General features: G+C 36.3%; 3 protein-coding genes across 3 annotated transcripts; all 3 read right to left on the bottom strand.

The window, feature by feature from the left end:
* Window positions 1-3,831: 3,831 nt before the first annotated feature.
* LOC140144821 (growth hormone secretagogue receptor type 1-like) lies at window positions 3,832-5,042 on the bottom strand. The gene is given in 2 exon segments (XM_072166628.1): window positions 3,832-4,623; window positions 4,626-5,042. Coding segments are annotated over 2 exon segments (1,209 nt in total).
* A 3,038-nt stretch (window positions 5,043-8,080) lies between these two features.
* LOC140144820 (growth hormone secretagogue receptor type 1-like) lies at window positions 8,081-9,292 on the bottom strand. Its single transcript, XM_072166627.1, has one exon. It carries the CDS (start codon window positions 9,290-9,292, stop codon window positions 8,081-8,083), a length of 1,212 nt encoding a protein of 403 aa, XP_072022728.1.
* Window positions 9,293-17,265: 7,973 nt separating this feature from the next.
* Window positions 17,266-18,165, bottom strand: LOC140144819 (lactosylceramide 1,3-N-acetyl-beta-D-glucosaminyltransferase-like). The gene has a single exon (XM_072166625.1). The coding sequence runs from the start codon at window positions 18,163-18,165 to the stop codon at window positions 17,266-17,268; it is 900 nt and encodes a 299-aa protein (XP_072022726.1).
* Between the last annotated feature and the right edge of the window lie 6,018 nt (window positions 18,166-24,183).

Below are 24,183 nucleotides of genomic sequence, written 5' to 3'. Positions count from 1 at the left end.
ACTGCATTCCATCAACCGTGTTAAGCGTAGTCAAAAGAATGATGGAATGTTTCAACGCAATACAGTAATGCTTTTAAAGCGGCTTTTATCAACCCAACATGGCAGTCACGATACCAGTTTGGCGTCCATAAACCTGTTAATCCAACCAGGGACCGACCCAATGTAGATAGCAGTAGTAAGCAACGGACTCCAGCGTCTATTCATCTACCGTAAAACCCCGTCTACAAGCATATATAGTGTTTTTTATAAAAGCTTAATTAATTCGAAGCAAGCGTTAATATACCAATACAATAGATCGGTCTTAAAATAATACTTGTTTGTATATGCTTGGATCCGTAATTTATTTGCTCTAACTCCATAATGGCGACTGGATTAATGTAGCTTTCATCAGAAGCACACTATATGCTTGTAGACGGGGTTTTACGGCATTGCTTCCGATTTCATCAGAAGCACACTATATGCTTGTAGACGGGGTTTTACGGCATTGCTTCCGATTTTAGCGCTGACATATTGGAAAATGTTGCTAATCAATATTCATAAGATTGTACTAGTATCCTGGTTGTCAAGATTGTTGTTTGTGTGTTTGAAATGTGACCAAATTACTGCAATTTGTTGTGATCAATCTTCTGTCACACTGAACATTTGACATGCTCACCAAGTTTTGTGATCTTTCCATGAAATTCTCAGCATCTTTCGCCAAATTTCAGTGCCATGTGTAGTAACTGGAAAGACCAGGGTATTCATGTTGGTGTCGTTTCAAATAAAAGGAATAAAGCTCAAGTTACCATTTCGGTTATTATGTTGGATTATTGGAACAGATTTATTCTATTCATGATTATATCTTTGCATATTCAACTCAGAACTCAGAATTTTTTTTCCAAAAGGGTTATCTTATGATTGACTCCATTGGACAAAAATTAAGAATCTGAACAATTGTTATTTAGTGACTTTTTTAATCAATACTGAATATAAACATTTAGATAACAATGCTTTATACCTTAAGGGGGTACTACACCCCTGCCCAATTTTGTGCCTATTTTTGCATCTTTCTCAAAATGTATAGTGTACTGGTGACAAGTAAGATGTGTATGTTATAGGGGCAAGGACAACAAATACTGCACTGAAAATTCAGCAACTCAAGGTAAGTAGTTCTTGATTTATTGATCAAATATTGGTTTTCCCTCATTTTTGACTGTAACTCCACAACTGTTGTCTGTGCTGAAATAAAATTTCCAGTGCAGTAGTTGCAGTCATTGCCCCTATAATATACATATCTTACTTGTCACCAATGCGCTATAATTTTTGAGAAAATTGCAAAAATAGGCACAAAATTGGGCAGGGGTGTAGTACCCCCTTAAATTACATGTACGACAAGAATAAGTAGTTATGAAGGTGACTTTATTTATGTACATGTATGTGAAAAGACAGAGAGACGAACTTGATGTGTGGGAATAAGTAAAATACACACTAGACGGTACGAAGTGGGGACAAAGCAGCAAATGTTGGCATTAGAAGTAAAAGTTCGATAGCCAAAATTGCCAGTTCACCATTACCCAATTTTACATGTATGTGCATTAGTCATATAATCCAATAATATAAATGTTTGGATATTGGCTATGGTTTGCTGGGTAATGTTATCCCAATCAACAAATGTTACAAAGCGTATTACTTACTTAGAAAGCTCTTTCTTATATATTTTACATAGTCGTGTTAACACAAAGTAAAAGCGTTATTTTGGGGGGTCCATTGTTTACACACCAATGTAAATTATAACACCATAATCCGTCGGCTGTATTCCGTAGTGCCGTATAATGGGGCACCGCGAATAAACAACTTTTCGAGAAAATCAGGTTTAAAAAAATGCCAATTTAAAATCGAGTTGTGTAAATCAGACATTCATTATATTTTGTAAATGATGTAAAATTTCTGTAGTAAACTAAATAGATTTTATTTTTACATCTCTAAGTACAAAACAATACGTCACTATGGAAAACACGCAAAACGCAATACCCTAACCTAACGTTAACCGTACGCCACCTCGATCGCCGTGTAATCCCTGTGGATCCCTTCATTCCACAGTGGCGTATAGGTCCGATACGCCACTATGGAATGTAGCAAGGTGTACACCACTATGACATTCGATGTTTTTCATTTATGCCGATATTTCCTAATTATAAAATCTGTATCAAAAGTGGCGTAAGGTCGATACGCCACTATGGAAAACAAAAAATTTCTAATAATTGCTAATTATTTAGCTAATTTTGACTGATGAGACTTAGAAAAAAAAACATTGAAGATGGCACTCGCTAGAGTTCCGAAAGCTCAACCCTCTGAAAAGGACTTCTCTAGGGAAAGACTAAATCTTAGAGTACCAAGTAACTTCAAATCAAAAATGAACATTATTAAAATCATATGTGCCAATTTAAAAAAAAAGATCTAACATCACTATACGCCACTATGGAATACAGCCGACGAATCCTGCTTTTGATAACATATCACAGGCGAGTCAATCAATGTTAAGGCTGAAATTCAGTGCGAAATAGGAGTAACAAAGATGACAATATTACAATTTTAACTCCAATGACAAGACATACAAGACATACTATTCCTATGACAAAACCACTTTACATGTGCAACAACTTTGAAGTCTTCGATGTCAGATGGAAACAAGAACTGTCTTTAAAAAGACAACGCCGCATATAAAGATCATAATTAATAAATAATTGAATAAATTAATGTATAATATAATAAAATAATCCATTTATTGGTGCAATATATTTAACAAGTGATAAAGTATATCCCCGACCAGTGGCGTAGCCCCGCTCATAATTGCCGTTGGTTCATCGTATGCCGTTTGTAAACGACGGGCCTTGGTTAAAAAATAGACAAGTGTTTATGCTGTTTGTGCAGGGTGAAGAAACAAAGTATGTAGATCAAAATATTTCCAACTTTGGATGTGACTCTTCCATTTTTGCCTGTTTACGTTGTGATATTGAAGTACCTTTTTCCTTTTTATGTTGTGACATTTCAAAAATGCTCTGCCACCCCACTCCCCCACCCACCCACCCACTATTTAGATTCTAAATATTTCCATCGGTACATTTACAAGTTGCCCCCCCCCCCCTGCAAAAACTTGGCTATGCCACTGTTCCTGGCGTACTCCTTGGGCAGTTCTAGCCAGATATTGTTGCTTAGTGTTACCATCTCCTGTTTTACTCACGCCTCGTTTGCTGAGACGGCGAATAATCGAACAAAACGTACAATACAGACCAGGTACAGTTTGAGATCAAGAACCATGATAAATGGTGCAAACTGATAGATACTGGAAATGTCAAGATATTCACACGACACTAGAGTGCAAAAGTTTTCAATTATCGGTAAGCGATATTATTATTTTTCAGGCCAAAGACCGTACATTAGTTCAATGTTTCCCACGTCGTAACATCGAAACATCCTATGGCGTCATACTGTCAATCACATGACGTCATCAGTGAATGTGTGGGGTGTGTGTTAGAGATATTAGCACGCTTCTACTGAACAGATAGAGTACATTCACATTCAGCCATGATTGCGGCTAACTACGTCACATGCAGGGCCTCTATACATGAAACTGTTTACTTTCTACATTTATAGATACTTTCTATATTTATAGATACTTTCTACAGATTAGGTTTGACTCTATTAAATTAAGCCTCTTATATATTTGATAGTCCTTAAGCTTACAAGCATAATCTTATAACATAATTATCCAGAAATATTATCCTGGTATTTTTACATAATTGTTTTCTTATTTACATTTTTAAACAACATAACTGATATACAATCGTCTAATTACAATTTTGTATTTGTTATTGTCGTATTTCTCGCCCCTGTACTCCGTTCTGTTGACTGGCGTAGCTTTTTCGCGCTGCATCCAATAGCAGTAAAGAATGCTTGCCGGTATCGCGCGTTGCATGCGCTGTAAATAAGAGGATTAATGGCCGAATTTAAGACGTTTAAACATTTACCAACCCATTGAACTATGTACATATGTTTGTCATCCAAAGATATTTGAAAATTACGGGCCAAAACGTAGTACATTTGTATGAATTGGAATGGTATCAGACATAGAAAGAAAGCTATGCCATTGATGACCAACATACGAGCTACCGAATTACGCACCTTTTGTGCCTGAGACTGTTGGTTAGCCTTACCATCTCCTGTTTCACTCACATCTCTCATGCTCAGACGGCGAATGATCAAAGCGTATAATGCAGTGTTGAGAACAAGAGCCACGATGAATGGTGCAAACTGACAGCTACTCGCAATGTCAAGATATTCATACAAGGATGGACTGCAAAAGTTTACAATTGTCGGTAAGCGATATTGGTATTTTTCAGGCCAAATAACGCACAGCAGTTCGTGTTTTCCCGCACCTGGTGCTACAACACATCCTAATGCAAAAGCTGTAACCCACGTTACTATGACCAATTTAATCGCGCGTGATTTGTTGTTCACCATCCTGTGTTTCAATGGAAAGCAAATAGCAAGAAATCGCTCTATGCCAATTAAGGTAACCAGCAATGTGGATGCAAAGAATGGGATAGAAGGCGATGTATATGTAATTACACATTCCGTCGCACTTTTCCATGGATCACCCCGATCAAGCTCCGAGTTCCATATATATTTATAAAGATGTTGAAACCTGCGGCGATTATGAACATCAGATCGGCGCAAGCTAGGTTTGTAAGATAAAAGTTTGTCAATGTCCGCATTTCACGGACTCGAACTACGGTCAGCAGAAAAGCAAAATTTGTCAACAACCCGATGACTGTAAAAATCGGTAACACCGTGCTTATCATTACCTTATCCGTCGGCGTGTACATAAAGACACCTTCGATGATATACTCTGGCAAATCATACAGTATTACTAATGAGCTCTTTGCCGGACAGTCTGGGATGTCATAAGGGACATAAACTGACGTATTATTTTCGATGGATTCGTTGATGGAATTTTCGTAAGAGTAATTATTCATCTGTAATTCGCCGGAATTTTGATCCATTTTCAGTGTGTTTGTTCACGAAAAATGCAATGAAATTGCTTAAGGCCGAATGAATGTTATTTTACAACCACTTTAATATGTCAATTATGTATTTTGATATCCAATGTAATTGAGCCATGTTGTTGACAGTTGCGATATATATAGCAATAAACAGTAATATACATGTTGTTCATGTCATACATGTCAAATACGGTCATTAAATCGATAAAAATCGAAGTCACGTTTGATTTAATGGCATCCCCGCGAAATCAATTCCGTATCTGTGTCAGTTGTTATGCTTGTTCAATACACAGCGGTCAGTCAATATTTTATAGCGCCAAGCGTTTCTGTAGCGTCCGGATTCCAAGTAACTTTATATATAAAAATCTTGGTAACGTTGATTTCATTCAAAATATTAACACCCAATTCAATGGATCATTCTGTCGGCTGCTCTTCGCTTCGCTTTGCTTGCACTTTTGCTGAAGAAGACTTAATCCCCTGAACTTCGTGTTGTACAGTCTGCAACCCACGCATATGTATCAGGTATATACCTGAAACAATTATCCATTTGTTATCATCTTATAACAATATCGCATTTGGATAAAAGATTTCAATCTTAACATAAGTAGAGAACATGCTGTGAAAAGATTATGTATTGTGGTCTCACATATATAAGTGGACTCATTTATATAGAACATATACCACTTTCACAAACGATTCACTGATTGGTCTCGATCATTTACTACCATTAAATCAATCACGTCATTTATCTGATGCGTAAGAGACATAGATGCATTAACAATTGCAACAAACTAAATATCGACACAATAGAAAGAAATGTAATTTTAAGTGGGGCTTGCAACAACATCAATTACAAACGGCCATGTCGCAAATTTCATTTCAGAGAGATTGTTGGACCAAACTTCCGTTCAATTTCAATTTCAAGATCATTATTACTCACTAGGTTTATCCAACATTTTATTAACGGATATTGGTAAGTTGATAGACCGGTTGAAAATTGTGAAACATGTGAAGCACTAATGTCCAAGGCTATGGTGCTAATTCATACAATGTACGACAATTTAAGATTTCATCAATCAGCCATATCGTAACCTTCATGGTAAATTTGTTTAACATTGTCTCATTATATTACGATAGTTACCTATAAGCAAGCATCCATTTAGTGTTTATTCAAATCCCCGGAAAGTGCCACTTAAAACTTGCCAATAATCATCGTACATTGTTGCTGCTAAATAACCAAAATATTCTTAAATAATCGCATATATTTTACAGCTGAGCAGGCTGGAAATATAGCGTTCATTTGTGCCATTTGTCCATATGTAATCATTGTTCCAAGGCTGAGGATGGATAAGGGGTATGGTAATGAACACATTCGTCCTTCTGTGACAACTTAGTAAAAAGCTGTAAAATAAACACCGGCTTATTTAAAAGCGTATTCGCCACAACAGAATGGCGATTCATCTGGCTTTCTTTTTCTTGCTGCTACTGACACTCACATGAATAGAAAAGCTTTAATAGTGCGAAAAAGTTTGAAGGTTGGAGTGGTTTCAGCGTGCATCTCATATTTTCAACATACAAGGAATGATTTTTGAATGTGTATTACTAAGCCCGAGTTTTGCTATGTTCAATACCCCTGTCATCAAAAAGGTGCAAGCAATTCAACACCAAACATATATTTTCATTTCCTACAATTGAAGACCTGAGCGCAAGAAGACCGTAAGTCCACTTGGCCCCTCAACATGTATACACTAAAGTTACGTATAGTTTTTAGGGTTTTATAATGTTTAATACATGTTCCAGGGTGAAAACATCATCAAAGATTTGTTTTGGCCCCTGAACATGTATAAAACATTACCAAATTATACGAAACTATACGCAACTTTAGTGTATTCATGTTGAGGGGCCAAATGGACTTACGGTCTTCTTGCGCTCAGGTTTTCAATTGATCATTTGCCGAGTTGTGTGGTTTAGGCTTCTAGGCCGAAAAGAAATTTTATGTCCATAATATATCTGCTATGGTTTGTTCACGGAAGATACGTGAAGCGACTGAAACTACCTCCTGGTTTAACTACTAAATGAACCATACTGTTTGATAGGGTCTGTTCACGGAAGATACGCGAAGCGACTGAAACTACCTCCTGGGTTAACTACTAAATGAACCATACTGTTTGATTGGTCTGTTCACGGAAGATACGTGAAGCGACTGAAACTACCTCCTGGGTTAACTACTAAATGAACCATACTGTTTGATAGGGTCTGTTCACGGAAGATACGTGAAGCGACTGAAACTACCTCCTGGGTTAACTACTAAATGAACCATACTGTTTGATAGGGTCTGTTCACGGAAGATACGTGAAGCGACTGAAACTACCTCCTGGGTTAACTACTAAATGAACCATACTGTTTGATAGGGTCTGTTCACGGAAGATACGTGAAGCGACTGAAACTACCTCCTGGGTTAACTACTAAATGAACCATACTGTTTGATAGGGTCTGAATATTGGAGTTTAACGCATAATAATGTAATTTATTGGTAGTACTTTTAACTTTGATTATTAGGGCTGTCATTTACTTCGGAAGGGGGTCATGAATATACTGGGGTCACAGAATTTTTAGACCAAATATGGGGGGGGGGGTTATAATTTTTTAACACCCAAAATAGGGGGGTATAGAATTATTAAGGGCACAATCTTTCGATATATATAATGCAAAAAATTGCGATCAAATTTTAACGCATTCCGAACACTTTCTTCGCTCTAAAGTTTTGGTGCTCTCCTCGTGTTTGTTCCGGAAATGAATAATTTGTCTTGAGCCTGTGGAGAGGGGGAGGTGGGGGTCATAAAAATTTCGACCCAAGATAGGGGGGTCGTAAAAAATTTTGCTCACGATTCATGGGGTCATAAAAAATTTACTCCGGTCACCGACATATTCATGATCCCTTCCCTGCCGAAGAAAATGATATCCCTCTTATATTAAAATACTAAATCCAAAACTGTTTTCTACAAATAAATATGATATCATGTCTACCGAAAATTTCTTCACATCCGTGTTGCGTTGTTGGCAGTTACCGCCGATGCGGACGTTGTCATTTCACTGACATTGCGTCTTTTTGGAGTACAACCAATGGCAGTTATAAATGCTTGTCGATATCGCGCATTGGTAGCGCTGTAAATGAATGGATTGATGGCTGAATTAAACACGGTAAAACACCGTCCAACCCATGCTATAATGTAAACATGTCTGTCATCAAGTACCTTTACATTTGTGTTTCTTACAGCCAGATAGTATACATTATAAAATTGAAAAGGCGTCAAACACAAGAAAAAGGCAATGCCATTGATAACCAACATGCGCGCCACTGCGTTACGAACCTTTTGTGCTTGATTCTGTGCTTGGTTTTCTCCCTTATTATGCGTATCACTTACGTCGCGCTGACTGAGACGTCGGACAATCAGAAAATACAGTGTTGTATTCAGAAGGAGGGCGATGATAAATGGCACAAATTGAGCAACACTGGAAATGTCAAAGAATTCTGTTTTCACTGAGTAACAGCGAGAAAAAACAGCCGGTAAGCGATGTTGCCATTTTACAGGCCACACAATGCAGAACCTGTAGAATACGGACGATTGCGGGGCTACGATAGCTGCAAGTGCAAATGCTATCAACCATGTGACAAACACCATCTTTATAGTACGGGATTTATTGTTCATCATTCGGTGTTTTAATGGGAAACAGATAGCGAGAAAACGCTCTATACTGACCAAGGTGACCAGGCATATAGACGCAAAATATGGCACATATGTGGCAATTGCAAGTATCGCACATGACGGGGCATACTTCCAAGGAGTGCCGCTCATGAATTCTGACGACCAAATAAATCTATAGAAGTAGTTTGCTGCGGTGACAATCACAAGAAAGAGATCGGCAAAAGCTAAATTGGCCAAGTAAAAGTTTGTAAGCGTCCGCATTTGACGAACTCGAATCAGTGTCAGCAGAAAAGCAGAATTGCCCAATAAACCGATTGCGATGATGATAGGGAAAACCTTGCTGATCATGATTTTGTCGGTTGTTGAATACAAAAGAAGATCCATCTCTTGTTCTGGGTAATACAAGAGATTGACTTGTACTGCATCTGCCGGGCATTGTAGACTGTCAAATGGTGTGCCTTTTTCGCTAATAGAAGACTCATTCATATAATCCTCATACGAGTTGTTGCTGAGCATTTCCCCGAATCTTCTAATGCCATCCATATCAGTTGACTTGCTTTCACGATTTTTGTCTAATCTTGGAAGTACATTCGATATAAGAGTGATATTTATACGATATTTGTTACCTGCAACTGTAGCGACTTCATGGGAGCAAATCTTGTAGAAATTTGTAATTGATATTGAGCAAGAACCATAAATATTTACGTGTCCAGCACTTGACAGCTAAAAGCATAATATGAGTTTAATACCTATATGAAATATCTTGATCAAAAGCACCATTTACGGAAATAATCACTGATCCATGAATTGCGTGGATGTGTACACCATGGTACGACTTTTATATTGTATAAATATGAGTATCCTTATCTGCAAGTACCAATTTTATGGCATGATTTAATCAAATTGAAAATGACTCTTTGAAATCTTATCTTAAATCAATCAAATTCAATTATTCTATATATGTATTGATCTTTAAGTGGTCCAAATATTTAGATAACGTAAAAGGAGGAAGTTAATGAAACGTGATGCGAAAGGTGAATTTATACGCGATCGCTGTTGAAAAATGAATTGCATGTTCAGTGTGTGAAGGGATGTCATATTGCAAACTAAGCATGTGTGAAATTCGTTTTTCGGCAAAAGCGATCGAGTATAAATTGTGTGATCTATTTTATTATTTTAAACTTGAAGATGTCGTGACAGTAAAGTGCTAGTGGATAAGTTTGTTAAATTTGAGTTTAGTTTTTAGCCTTTTATGAAGAAATAATAAGTAAACTGAGCTCAAAAAGAAACTTATAATTTTTTACAACTTGTGAATCACAAGGTCATATCTTAAAATAAACCAAAATTACACACAGGATTATCTTAATACTCTACTCAAAACCCATGTTAGTAACCAAGCAGTTGTCCAACTGACACAACAGCAAAATGCACTGTCATGGGACAGCTTCCTGGACTTCCTTCACTTTCACAGCCCAACATTTGGCACCAAGGACAAAAAAATCTGCGAGTATGCACACAATATCCTTGCACAGATGATAAAACGGTGCTGCTTTCTGCTTTTCATACAATTTTTTCATGAAACAGGGCTGGGCTGTGAATGTGGTCCAGGAAGCTGTCCCATGTCAGTGCATTTTGCTGTTGTGTCAGTTGGATAACTGCTTGGTTACTGACATGTGTTAAGAATAGAGTATTGAAGTAAATCTGTGTGTAATTTTGGTTCAATTTGATGGACATGATTTCAAGATATGACCTTGTGAAAAATTAAAAGTTTCTTTTTGAGCTCAGTTTATAAGTGTTTTATGTTTGTCTGTCTGTTTCTTTCTTTTGTTTTATGCAAATTATATTCTACCCATGTTCACGATCACTTTCCTCAAATCTGGAAGCATATATTGCATATTATTATTGCATAATTTTAAACTGTAGATATGGACGCGTTGGAAGACGCACATTGGAATATATGACAGTCGAAATCCATAAACCCCTATAGAAGACATGAACTTAATCTGAGACGAATATTTGGTCTCATACCTTAATCTTCCACACTGTTGAAGGTTTATCACAAAACTGAGAGAACTGGCTAAAATGTCTCCAAGAGACCAATTGTATACAAAATATTGTTTTGATATTTAGTAACAAAATAATTGTACGAACGTCCATTATTTAAATCCTTAGTTTTAAATGTTCTATGCGCAGTTATGCACGCGCCATGTACATACTGTGTTACAAACATCGCGTACGCGTTCGACTAATATTTCCATCGTAATAATAAACCGTCTTGTTCAGACGGTTTATTTAAAATCTCGGATTTTGACAGGGTATCTTAGTTTACTTAAGTACATTACAAATGTTACAATATGGCTTTAATGCTCACTGGACACATAAAGCTATTCCAAACGGTCATGACTTAGAGCAATTAAAATTGCTCTATGTTCTCCATTTCCTTTACGACTCGTGGCATACAAGTATACCGATAATGCCAATTGGATTAATAATGTATTTTAAAAAAGAACCTTAAATTAGTATCGATATTATATATTTGAAAATAAGTTTAATAAAAAGTTTGTATATTTACAAACTCCATTTCATTATTAGATTAATATTGCTTGCTTTACCTTGGATATGAGCTGCGTCTCTGAAAAAGTGTTCGTAGTTGAGTCATTCCATGTCAACTCCAGGGATATGCACCGCAGCACCTCTTCAATTTTTTTCGTTTTCTGTGTGGTGGTAGATATTGATAAGAAAGTAAAATCCTGAAAATTTAAGCTTCATACTCTATTTCGTTTTCCCGTGGCATCAATTTGAAATTTAGAGGGGTCAGCATAAAAAATATGTCGCAACGCGAAAGACGATGTTTGGAGGTCCATAAATGTATAAAGAGAACCCTCTATAACTTTGAAAAGTATGTATCCTGGGGTACTTTTTTGTGTAGAATTCATATCTGGTATCAGCAAACTTTTCACTCCTTTACTTTATAGATATAGATATAGGGCCCTCAAAATGCAACTTCGTCCATCCAGGACCAACTTCGGGGTCAGAACTCCAAAAGTAAACATAATTTTACCGTTCATTTTTTGCCAGTCAGAGCCCTCTGGTAGGACATTACTCTTATCCCATATTGAGCCTATTAGAATATTACCCATGCAAAACTCCAATTGTACATTTTTTGTACATTTTGACCCCCCTGAAAACCAATGTCAGACATTTTGCCCCACCATCAACTTCAGGTATGTTGAAAATAATTATGTTCTTGGACAACATTTCTGAGAGATAGTGGCTTGGGGTCTTGATGACTTTGCTTTAAAAACATCAGTTAGGTTTGCCTACTCACATATGAGTCATTCCAGCCACATCAACAAAATGGGTTGGTTGGTCAGTGGTCATCTCCTCAAATTTTGCTGAAAATCATTTCTAGCTTTAAGTTACCTCTTTGGAGCACAATGAACACTTGGAAAAAATGAATGATCAACTCCAAGCGGTTTTGGAGATTATGGCTTGTCATATCGCACGACTCTTTAGGGTATTTGGTTAAAAAGATAGAGGGTTAAGTGCACAAAATTTAAAAAGTGACTATATCTTATTAACCAATGATCATATAGATATGCGACCACTGACTTTTTTGTTCCTTATGACCACAGGAAAAGTTCGACATATGGGCCCGACTCTCTAGGACATTTGGTTAAAAAGATAGAGGGTTAAGTGCACAAAATTAAAAAAGGGACTATATTTCATTAACCAATGATCCTACAGATATGCGACCACTGATTTTTTTGTTCCTTATGACAACAGGAAAAGTTCGACATATGGCATGACTCTCTAGGACATTTGGTTAAAAAGATAGAGGGTTAAGTGCACAAAATAAAACAAGTGACTATATCTTATTAACCAATGATCCTATAGATATGCGACCGCTGAATTTTTTGTTCCTTATGACCATAGGAAAAGTTCGACATATGGCACGACTCTCTAGAACATTTGGTTAAAAAGATAGAGGGTTAAGTGCACAAATTAAAAAAGTGACTATATTTCATTAACCAATAATCCTACAGATATGCGACCACTGACTTTTTTGTTCCTTATGACCACAGGAAAAGTTTGACATATGGCACGACTATCTAGGACATTGGTTAAGTGCACAAAGTACAACGAAATGGTTTGTGACCGAATGCAAGACATCAAGGCATCTAAATATGGAGAAAATCACGAAAAAGTTAAATTTGGCCAACTTATTTTGTACATCAATTGTACAGCGTTCGAATTGGTATGTGGGCGAATTGGTTTGGGACTAAATTGACGATACGGTTTGTCCCGATTTACATTAGAATTGATACTAGATTCTGCGCACGCGCACGGCTATGCTCCCGATACTTGTATTCAAATAGACAGTCTAGTACATGATCAGCTGTGGTCCGTTTCGTTGCTGCAAATAGTATTGATATCGATATTGACATTTTTACAGATCACGTGAACTTTCGATATGATGATTCGAATTGTCACGTGATCGTCAAACCTGTTGTAGAAGGTGTCAGTTCTGCAGGAACTGACACAAAAATGTTAATTACTTACATCGATATCTACGTCTAAATGCACACTGCGGCGGTCATGCAATCGTACTAGGTGTAAGCGCTTAGTTAAGTCAGTGATAATTTGAAAAATTATTTTTGAATCAATCTGTGCTTAGATTTTAATCTTCCATTTGATGATGTTGATGACAAACAATCAATTATATTTTTTAGAAAAATAGGTCATTTTCCACGATGCCATTTGTAATATTTTAGGTATATGAAGAGCTTTGTTTCCAAACCATGGAAACACCTGTTTCTGATTTACCTGTGCGTTATTGCAATGGATTGTGATGCTATAGGTATAGTAATTTCAGCTGGATCGTCGTTGTCGTCGACGATCTACTCATATCTGAGTATTCGTGACCTTTCTGATGAAGTTTCTCTACTTATGTCGATCTTGTGCTTTGGTGTAACAGCTGTAAATTGACTTTTTGGCTAATGAAACAATCCCATCTGTCCACCTGAGTCTCTGTCTTCCTCTGCTTCTTTTCCCCTCAACTTTTCCGAACATTATCACTTTCTCTAGATTGATTCCTTCAGCTGGATGCACCATTACAAAGCAAACAGTGGATGGATGCGCTGTAACAATACTGTGTGAGGCCTTTGTTTCCCAAATGAGAGCAATAGTCTGCATATTGTTAAACAGCATTGTTGTGGTAAATAATGGCTTGTTGCTGGTACAACTCATTGTTGCTAATGCCAAACTTGTCATAGTAATTGTGATTATATCACACAAGTAAATAAGAAACATGTGGTTGTGGACTTAACATGGTTTGGAAACAAGCTCTTCATATAATAAATAGTTGCTTTCTATGATGACATGCTATATCATCATCATCATTATCATAATAATTTATTTTTATCATAAAAATACAACAAAATAGCAAATAAACACAGCAAAAAACAGATTACAAAAGTTACTAAATAAAACACACAACCAATACCACAACCTCACATCTCACACACAACGCAAACGACCAACGCATGAAAATAGTGACCTTAAAATTACATAGATTTCCAAATATACAGATACGTGAACGTGTAGAATACACAAGTACCTGATTTATATGGCATAATACCTAATTTAAGACGATGATAAAAATTTTAGATTTGTTTTAAATTGACCCTGTGTCTTAGAAATATGAATATAGTGTGGCAAACCATTCCATACATTGGGACGCGTTGTCCATGTTGATTTCCCCTTCTGCATGGGTTTTTCAAGATCATCCTTATTTCTGGTGTTATAATTATGATTTTCCCGAAGAATTGTAAAAAATATAATTTAAAGAGAGTTGTATTTAAAATAGTGACTTACACATACCAAAAATATTGATCACGTTTAAAGGAGTGTTTCGTGATCCTAGCATCCTCTTTTTATGACATTTTTCAGTACATATCCACGAAAAAGCCTATTCCCAAAATTTCAGTTGATTCCGATTTTGCGTTTGCGAGTTATGCATGATTATGTGTATTACACTGCTCCATAGACAATGCGTTGTAATTTCGTTCTGGTGCACCAGAACGAAATTCAAATTTCACGATATCTTTGCAAAACGAATTAATCTGCAAGAAATATTTTGTACATAAACATTATGCAGCCAGAGGTTTCCAGTGATATATAAATCTCAACTTTTTTTGAGAAAAGTGGGGGGATGAGGCTGTGGATCACGAAATGCCCCTTTAAAAGGTCGAACAAAGGTTTTGATGAGCACAAGTACAAACTGTTTTTGAAATCTTTCTTAAAGCACGTTATTGAAGATTAGACAAATTCAATTTTGGTTGAACCAGTGAGCAATATAATTAAAACATTGTGTTCTTAGGTGAAAATTATTTCAGCTTGTTTAAAGCACCAATATCCTAGAACATAAATTTACATGCATTTTCAAATATGTTTTTGCATGTTAAGTTTTCGTCAATTGTGATTTCCAAGAATTTGGCTTCGGTCACACATTTGAGCTTATAACCATCTATGTATGTATCTTAATCATCTTTAATTTCATTCGTTTGCATACCTGTGCCCAAATACTTTAAGTTCGTATGTTTCGGGTCCAATGACAATTTATTTGCTTAAATCGTTTTCTGGGGTTTGACGCCGACTTGAGGTACATCGTATGTAGTTGCCGTTACCAATTAAACTAAATATCTATATACTATTACACAGTACAGAAACATTTTCACCTGAGTAACACATTGTAGTGTCATCAGAAAAAAACCTTGTAATTAGCAAATTTAATGTGTAGGAAATGTCGTTCATATAAATAATTAAGAGCAATGGTCCAATAATAGACCCCTGTGGAACTTTAAAGTTCAGTTTCAGAGTTAACCGAGTTTTACGAAACAAACTAGTTTCTATATGAAAGATAATTGATAAACCATTCTTATGATACACATGATATAACTTATGCAATAATAATATGATGAATCATATCAAAGTCTTTTGATAAATCCAAGGTATTCATGCCTTTATCAACCGCTTAGCGATATCATTAGCAAAATCCATCACAGCCATGTAAGCTGAGTGATTTGGAGTGCTGGGAAACCACATTGTTTCTTAAAAACATATTGTTTTTACACATGAAGTCAAATGATCGATTGTACACAATGCGTTCAAGAATATTTGGAAAGATACGGTAAGACAGATAAGGTTGTTGACTATGCTTCACTAACTTTGAAGTCGTCGGGTACAACTTTGGCAATTTTGAAGTCGTCGTGTACAAACCCACTGGAAAGGAACATACAAAGGAACTACCTCAAATTTAATACCACCATGGGTATGGGAGAGCGTTTGGGAGAGCGTGGCGCAATGGTTAGGGTACTTGCCTTTAGTGCATGAGATCCCGGGCTCAATTCCCGGCGGTGGCGATTTGCTGGGATATTGACTTGGAAAAAAAAAGTCTGAAATTAATTGGCAACATTTGTAGATTAAATTCAGACTTCCGCTCTCCCCATGGTTCATTTAGAATTGGGTAAATGAATCATGAAAGTACTCCGTCCTTCGGAGGGGACGTTAAGCCGTCGGTCCCGTGTGCAGAGAGCCATGCCTGTACATGTATCTCGCAGCCAGTTTCAAAAAGAGTAGGGTGTTAACCCCTGACTGTTCCCAACCCGACCCGGTGTTCAAATGGACCCCAATGGAAATAAGCTTCAATAGAGGCTTTCTTGGGTTATCCAGGGTTGTCAAAGCCCGAACAAATCAAATCAAATCAAATCAAATCAAATCAAATCAAATCAAATCAAATCATGACCAGCACTTTTCTTACCACCTAGTATGCTTATTATCTTTATTAAGATTTCATCTTCATTTGTAGGTCAAAATAAAACAACAGGTCTTTGCATCACTGACAAATCTTTGCCTGAATAATAGTTGACGCTAGCGATGCACAATGTTTGCAAAAAACCTATTTAACATGTTTAAGTTAAATATGTTTTTATACAATATACTTTCCACCGAATGCGTTTTAATAAACCATAAGATATCCACGGTGACAAAGTGTATTTTTTGATGAATGGACTCGTTTCTTTTTATTTGTCATAATTCATTTAATTTATCCAGGAACTTAGAAGATTCATTTTCATTTGCAGACAATAGCACAATCTACATTACTGACATCTATTTCTTAACACATTTCATATTTTGATATGTTAATATAAAATGCATTAAGGGCTCGGATAGCGACGTTTTCACGATATATAATGCAATTCGAAATGTCTGTGGTGTTCTCAGGTCACCTAAAAATACGTGAAAACGGTGCTATCCGAGCCCTTAAAAGCCCCAACGTTCACCCTTTTTGGACTAACGGCCCTTCGGACTAATGGGCTTTTCCCATGTACATGATAAACTTTTACTATAATGATATCTATCCCCTACATGATGCAGTGTCATTGATATAAATCTTCCAAAACTCAAACACACGATTCGTATTTGCAAATCCATGCATTGTTAAAATGTCCGCATTACGTAGAGAACACGTGTTTACTTTTACCCCGTATTTCAACTCTAAAACCAGTATTATCCAGCCAAATCATGCCGATTTTTTCACCTACAATACCTTGATATCCATCATCCACAGCTATAAGTGTAGTGTTCAATGCTTGTTGATATACATCTGGAATTATGTCTGTCGTCAGGACATAGCTGCCTCCTGAAGGATAGAAAGTTCCCTTAAAATCACTCTCAGGGACATAATACCGTGATCTCTTACGTCGCATTACCAGTTGTTTATATTGTATTCCTCCAAGACATGACTTCTGGATCATTTTATCCTTAGAATTCAACACACTTAACAGTTTTATCAATTTATAGAAGAGAACAAATACGTCGTCATCGCCCTTATAGTAATATTTAGCATGACGACAGTTATCGGAAACCCACTTCCAGCCAGTGATTAATTTTGATGTTAAATTTCTGAATGAGTCGTGAAAGCTACCCTGAATAATATCATTATACTTTGCATCTTCAGCATCTATCCTACGCTGCTCTTTAACGTCTTTTGTTAGTCCTAATACAAACAAAAGTCTAATTTTTTGACTCGTGATGACTTTTTGTGATCCCCATGTTTTTCGAATAGCAATCCGTCTATTAAAATTTCGTGCAGCTGAATGTATCAGTGCTATGAAGTAGAGATCCTTAGGCTGACCAACACTGTTGTAACAAGCGTCTGGGTGGTCGTGCAGAAATTTAGTGATTTGGCGAAAGTATTTCTCATTCAAGAGTAGTTTATGCGTACTCAGATGATGTGTGCAGATTGCTGAAGCATTTTTAAAAATTGTTCTAGGCCGAAATGTGATTACATCAGGTAAACTACAAAAGTCTGCCTTAAGCTCATCCCCCATAAAACCATCTCTGTGTATCATTGTCCAATTGTAACGCTGTGCGATAACACTAATATTCCATGAAGCTTGGACAATTCTTTCAGTTGTTTTCCTTGTAAGTACAAGTCCAGCGTCCGACGAACAGAGTGGGCGATATGAACTTTTGCAAAATACGGTGACAAGCTTCCCTTGTAGCATTTCAACGTTTTCGGATTTCACTTCGAGAAGCAGGCTGTAGAGTCGTTCGTATGACACAAAAAGTTTGTCATCACCGAAGAAAATAAACTTTGCACATGCTGATGGGCGTAACATGGGTGCACTCTAAAGGCTCTCGTGATCAGGAGTTTCAAATTTGAATTCAAATTAGTGTCCATAAATTGTCCTTGAATTATATCCCGATATCTTTGGCTCTCCCGTACTACCATGTCTTGAATCTTACTTGCATTTTTGCCTTTCGTAGCAGGTATTCCCATAACAAACACCAAGCAAACATTCGATGTCAAAACCTCGGTGATTCTCCCTTCAGCAATAAGAGCTTTCCGAACAGCCATTCTGGATTCAAAAGATTCTGGTGATGAAGAAATTATTGACACCAAGAACCCATTTTGTCTTTATGACACAACGGTATTAATGATATAGCTGTATCTAAGGTGTGCGAGATAGGGGTATCATTCACGGTTTGAAGACTCTTAATAGCCTTTTGAAGTGGATATGAAATCGTGCGCTGGGGTATGACACCGACTTGAGGTACATCGCATGTAGTTGCCATTAGAATCAACCTGCTGTAAAACTCAAAAGTTCTTAATAAGGTAATTACTGATATCGTGATTAGTACAATTTTTGTACAGTATCGTTTTCTTCCAAACACAGGGGTCAAAGGTATATTGCAGAAGTAATAAATGAATTCGCAAACGCATAGAGCTGTACAGCTGAATACTTGACAAGCAAGTACAGGCTGTGTTTGTAAATTCATCAAATAATTGCACAATTAAAACACATAGGATATGTGTCTAAAAATCTTTCTAGAGTGATCAATAATACCATCAGCTGTGATTGTATCAATATTGTGGGATAATATCCAATTGTTCTATTACATCGATATCACTATCTTTTAACATTAACACCTCTGAAGGCCCAATGGGGTGGTCATGGAATCGTACTAGGTGTAAGCATTTGGTGAACGTATTCCATTATTGACAGAGTAGTGATAAATTTGCAAAATCATGAATTAAATGTTGTGAAATCCGTGCTTAGATTTTAAAAAAGATTGATCGTTTTCCGCAATGCCATATGTTATCTCAGGTACATATGTGACGTGTCATGTCAAAAGGAGACACTTTTGGGCAGGATCATAAATGGAGAAATAGCCAAAAATCTGCCCGTGGGTGATTTTTTCACAATTTGGATTTTTGCAAATTTGTGATGTTATTAATGTTAAAAATATTGTCAGATAGTTTTAGACCGGAATATAACTGGCATCTTGTATTTTTTGACACTTTTTTGCAGGTAATTCCTACTCTCAACATTGTCAATAATATTTTTAAAGGCCGATATCTCAGTTTTCAATTTCATAATACCATAATTTATGAACTCAATATCTTCACTTAGGAATGTCCGATTTCATTGGAAAAAACGGCGATGTGGAGCAAAATATCTCTTTATTTAAGATATGTAGAAACCTCAAAATTGATAACCTGCCCAAAAGTGTCTCCTTTTGACATGACACGTCACATATATAATAAATAGTTGCATTCTATGATGACATGTTATATCGTCATCATCACTATCACCATATTCATTTATTTTCATCATAGAAACACAACAATGCAGTAAAATGCCATGATCAATCGTGTCAAAGGCTTTTGATAAATCAAAATAATTAAATGTATTCATGCATTTATCAATCGCTTTACCGATATCATTAACAAAATCCATCACAGCCATGTATTAAAGTTGAGTGATTTGCTGGGAAACCATATTGTTTCTTAAAAAGTATACTGTTTTTTCCTAAGAAGTCATATGATCGATGTACACAATACGTTCAAGAATTTTTGAAAGACATGGTAAGTCAGATACGGTTGTGGACTATCCTTTGGTAACTTTGAAGTCGTAGGATGCAACTTTGGCAATTTTGGAGTCGAATCGAAACCCACTGGAAATGAATATTATTGAATATCAACAACAATGGATAAGCTAATTCATCCACAGCTGTTTAACTTACCTCAGAGTTAATACCGTCATAACAAGCAATTGACTTGGCACCATTATCTTTAAGATTTCATTTTCATTTGTAGGTAAAACAAACAAGGTCTTTGCATTACTACTTTACAAGTATGAAAAACAATATTTGTCTGAATGAAGAATAGTGGACTGTTTGCAAAATACTTATTAAATTCTGCAGCAACTTGTAAAGGTTGCATTTTCCCAAACAATGTTGTATATACTTTTTATACAGTATATTTTAATAAACCATAAGATGTCCACGGTGACGTGTGTGTATTTTATGATGAATGGACTCGTTCCTTTTTCTTGGAGATACGTTTGTCATAATTCATAAATTAATCCAGAAACTTACAACAATATTCGTTTACATTGTTCGAGTTGCAGACAGTATCCCAATCTACATCACTCAGCTCTCTCTTTGTCCCTGTTAGAAAGAAGGGATTTCCTGTATTAAAGCTTTTCAACTGGCTCATGAATTGGCTATTCCAGTAAAAATACATACACCCTGTATTGATCTGTTAACTGTCGTACTTCAATGTCATTTCTGTTCATGAGTGTTTGTCCTATACACATTAACCCCCTGAGCACTACCTGCAGATCTAACATTGCCTCTGATTGGTCAATTACATTATATCTTCACTTTAATCACCAATCAGAATGGAGAATTGCAAATAATTCACCCCTATTTTTTTGCGTAGTGAAATTAGTCTAACAATATTGCTGGTTGGTCCAATTAATAATTGGTCCAATTGGCTGGTAGTTCTCACGGGGTTTAAGATTGTAGTTACGAATATCGGCAAATAATCACTTAAGTTTTTCATCACAATACGGAAGATTGCAGTGCTTTATATATAATATGTAAAAAATATTATCTATAAGGGTAGCTGATTTTGGTGATGCTGAGCGACAACATTGGCTTTCAGAGTTATGTCACTGCCACTCAGCAGCGTGCTGAAACCAGGTGGTGAACACCGTGCATTCTCTAAATTCAGTAAATTTCCTTTGTCAGCCGTGTAATTGAATGGGATTATTTTGAAATTTAAAAACGCTTAAAATATCACAAACAAGTAGGCCTATGTTAATAAATAATATTAATACAAGCTAAAACCGTTGGGGTTCGATAATGAACCCCACAAAACGAACCTTCAAATTAAATACAGTAAAATTTGATTATTACTGGGTGAGAGTCGCTGTGACGATTTTAAATTCGCCGTGTTGGTTAGGCTCCGACCACTCAGTGTGCAGATTGAATGGCGCGTACCAGTGATCACGGCAGCTGCGAAATTCAGTCCTGATTTACTTCCGTGTTCCGATTGTTTGGAAAGTGCCATACGGCTGAGCAGTTTTGCCGTCTCTCTCTATCATGTCATCCGCCGCTTGTATGAAAGTATAAAACCAGCATAATCCACACCATTTTCTATGTAACCTGGTTTAGTGGTTTCAACAGTTTTTTGCGTCTCACGTAAAATGACAAAATCGTTAATTGTTGTGTAACTGGGCCCGCTGGAGGGTTTTGTATTAGAGACTATTAAAACGATAGGAATAAACTACACAACTATTCAAAACTAGTTAAACATAGAAGTACGAGGGGTCATAAATAAAAATGTACGTCTATACGCCCTAAACGACTTACTCTAATTGTAGATCCATCCTTTGCGCTCATTTAAGTGATACAAGTTTTACCCCATTATCTTACTTAGGGGCAGGACCGACCATCAAAAATGATCAGGGAGGGCTGGTTTCGAGGCCCACCATAGGTTTGTGTTTCAATTTGCTTTTGTAAAACTACTCCTATTCCAAGAGATATTGACTTTTTACTTCGTTATTTTGAAATGACAGGCTTAGAAACCCAAATAAAGCGAGTAAATGGGGGAGCAGGTTGGCGCAGCCGTAGTTCCTCGCCTTGCACCACTGAGGTCAAGGGTTCAAGCCCCGGCGCGGCCCAAGGACTCATGTGCACCTGGTTTATCCCGATTTCGTGCTCGCTCTCGCAGGTTTTCTGCGCTTTTTAAGCTAAAATGATCATAAGTAAATAAATCATCAAAACTAAACTCAAATAAGACAAAGACAACAATTCTTGGATGTTTTATATTCACCGTTTATTTTACTGTATCAATTCCCTTCCACAATTTATTATATATTATTGAAACAAGAACTTTAAATTTCCAGTATATGTATGTATAAGCAAATTTTTAGTTATCCCTTTTTTCATCCTTTTTTTGATCAACCTATGAATATCTTATTTCTTGCAAAAAAAATACAAATATTGCGGTAGTTTAAGAACCACTACATGCATATATTGTGATTGTGTGTTCAAAACGGTAGCTTTTGATGGTGAATTTTATCATTAGACAAATTTTAACACTTTCTAACTCGATAACAACAAAATCCTAATATTAATGTTACGGACAACAAATGAAAGTCTGATCCTGTGGCTAAATTAAGTTTTGAGTACATTAAGTTGTATGCTAAGACCAAGCAAAAATGAAAAAAAAAAGATAAATAAAACAAGTCTTTATTTTTAAATAATTTAAATTGCAATTTAACCTTGAAACAGTTACAGTTCAATGCACTTTATACTAGGCGCGAATTCTACATGTAATTTAAATGGCTTGTTTGCTTTTTGGCTGAAAATGGTTTTGTGTGTGCATGTGTTTTGCATGGTCTTGCCTATCTTAAACTATGTACACATTTCAAAAATGGATCGGGCTCTCATTTCGAAACTTGTTGTAGGGTTTTGTTTTTTGAGTTACAAAGTGTTAAAATATAGTTATTTTGGACCAGATAATACAATTAAATGCCATCATTTTCAAAATAATACTATGATGCATGTAGTGGTCCTTAAAGCCATATTATAACATTTGCTGAGGAGAACGCCCTCAAAAAATTTAAATTCTGGTTTTTACACGATTGTAATGTACTTAAGTCAATAAAGATACTCTGCAAAAATCAAGACTCCATGTGCTGTTTGTGTCAAAATCCGAGATTTTGAATAAACCGATGGAACCGGCGTTTTATTATTACGATGGAAATATTAGTCGAACACGTATGCAAAGTGCGGGATACACATACACACACGCCCCTGTCTGTGTTTGCCTCCAAACGTGGACATTGTGTTTTGCTATCTAACCGAGGACGTGTGTATGATGTTTTCATCGCCTAACCGTGGACTAAAATGGCGGATTTTTTTGTGTATAAGGGTACATGCCACAAAATAGCTTTCCATAGACTTTACGTGCAAAATAGGGGTCACGTTTTAGGCTATAAGTCGAGTTACGTCTTACTTTGAAATATATATTTGATATCATCTTAATCAGAACAAAATTCTGCATAACATATCTAAAAATGACACCTATTTTAAGTCTACTTTTTGAGAAAAATAGCGCTATATAAGAAGGTCCGATTTTCCCGTGTTTACGTCCGACTGCTAACCGCGTTTTGACCTCGTGTGTTCATGCGCTCATCATCGTAAACATCACTCAAATTTTCGCGTTTTCTGTTCAAATTAGTAGAGATCACATTCACAAGTTCTAGCAAAACACGATTTGCAACACTAAAATTGTTAATATTGTACCGATTTTGCACAATTTTTATGCAAAGTTGGGACTATAGTCGTGATAAACTTTTACCGGAAACCGCTTCACAGGCGGATTTAGTGGTATGAACCCTTGAAGAGGCTAAAACATCGTTTTTAGGCCTTGAAAATGATTTTGTTATCTTTTTTCACTATATTTTAAATTAATTGTAAGAAATTTTGGGTTATTTTCTTTCATACTTTAGACAGGATGTCGATTTCAAGCACAAGCATGATAGCCGACAATTGCCATTTTTCGTCAT

The sequence above is a fragment of the Amphiura filiformis genome, unplaced genomic scaffold (genome assembly GCF_039555335.1).
Source record: "Amphiura filiformis unplaced genomic scaffold, Afil_fr2py scaffold_84, whole genome shotgun sequence".
Taxonomy (NCBI): domain Eukaryota; kingdom Metazoa; phylum Echinodermata; class Ophiuroidea; order Amphilepidida; family Amphiuridae; genus Amphiura; species Amphiura filiformis.
The sequence above is the reverse complement of the archived record's forward strand: the minus strand, read 5'-3'. Positions and strand labels throughout refer to the sequence as shown.

What these genes read in the sequence shown, in the direction of transcription:
- LOC140144820 (XM_072166627.1), bottom strand. Translation starts at nt 9,292, where the DNA reads ATGGATGGCATTAGAAGATTCGGGGAAATGCTCAGCAACAACTCGTAT.
- LOC140144819 (XM_072166625.1), bottom strand. Translation starts at nt 18,165, where the DNA reads ATGATACACAGAGATGGTTTTATGGGGGATGAGCTTAAGGCAGACTTT.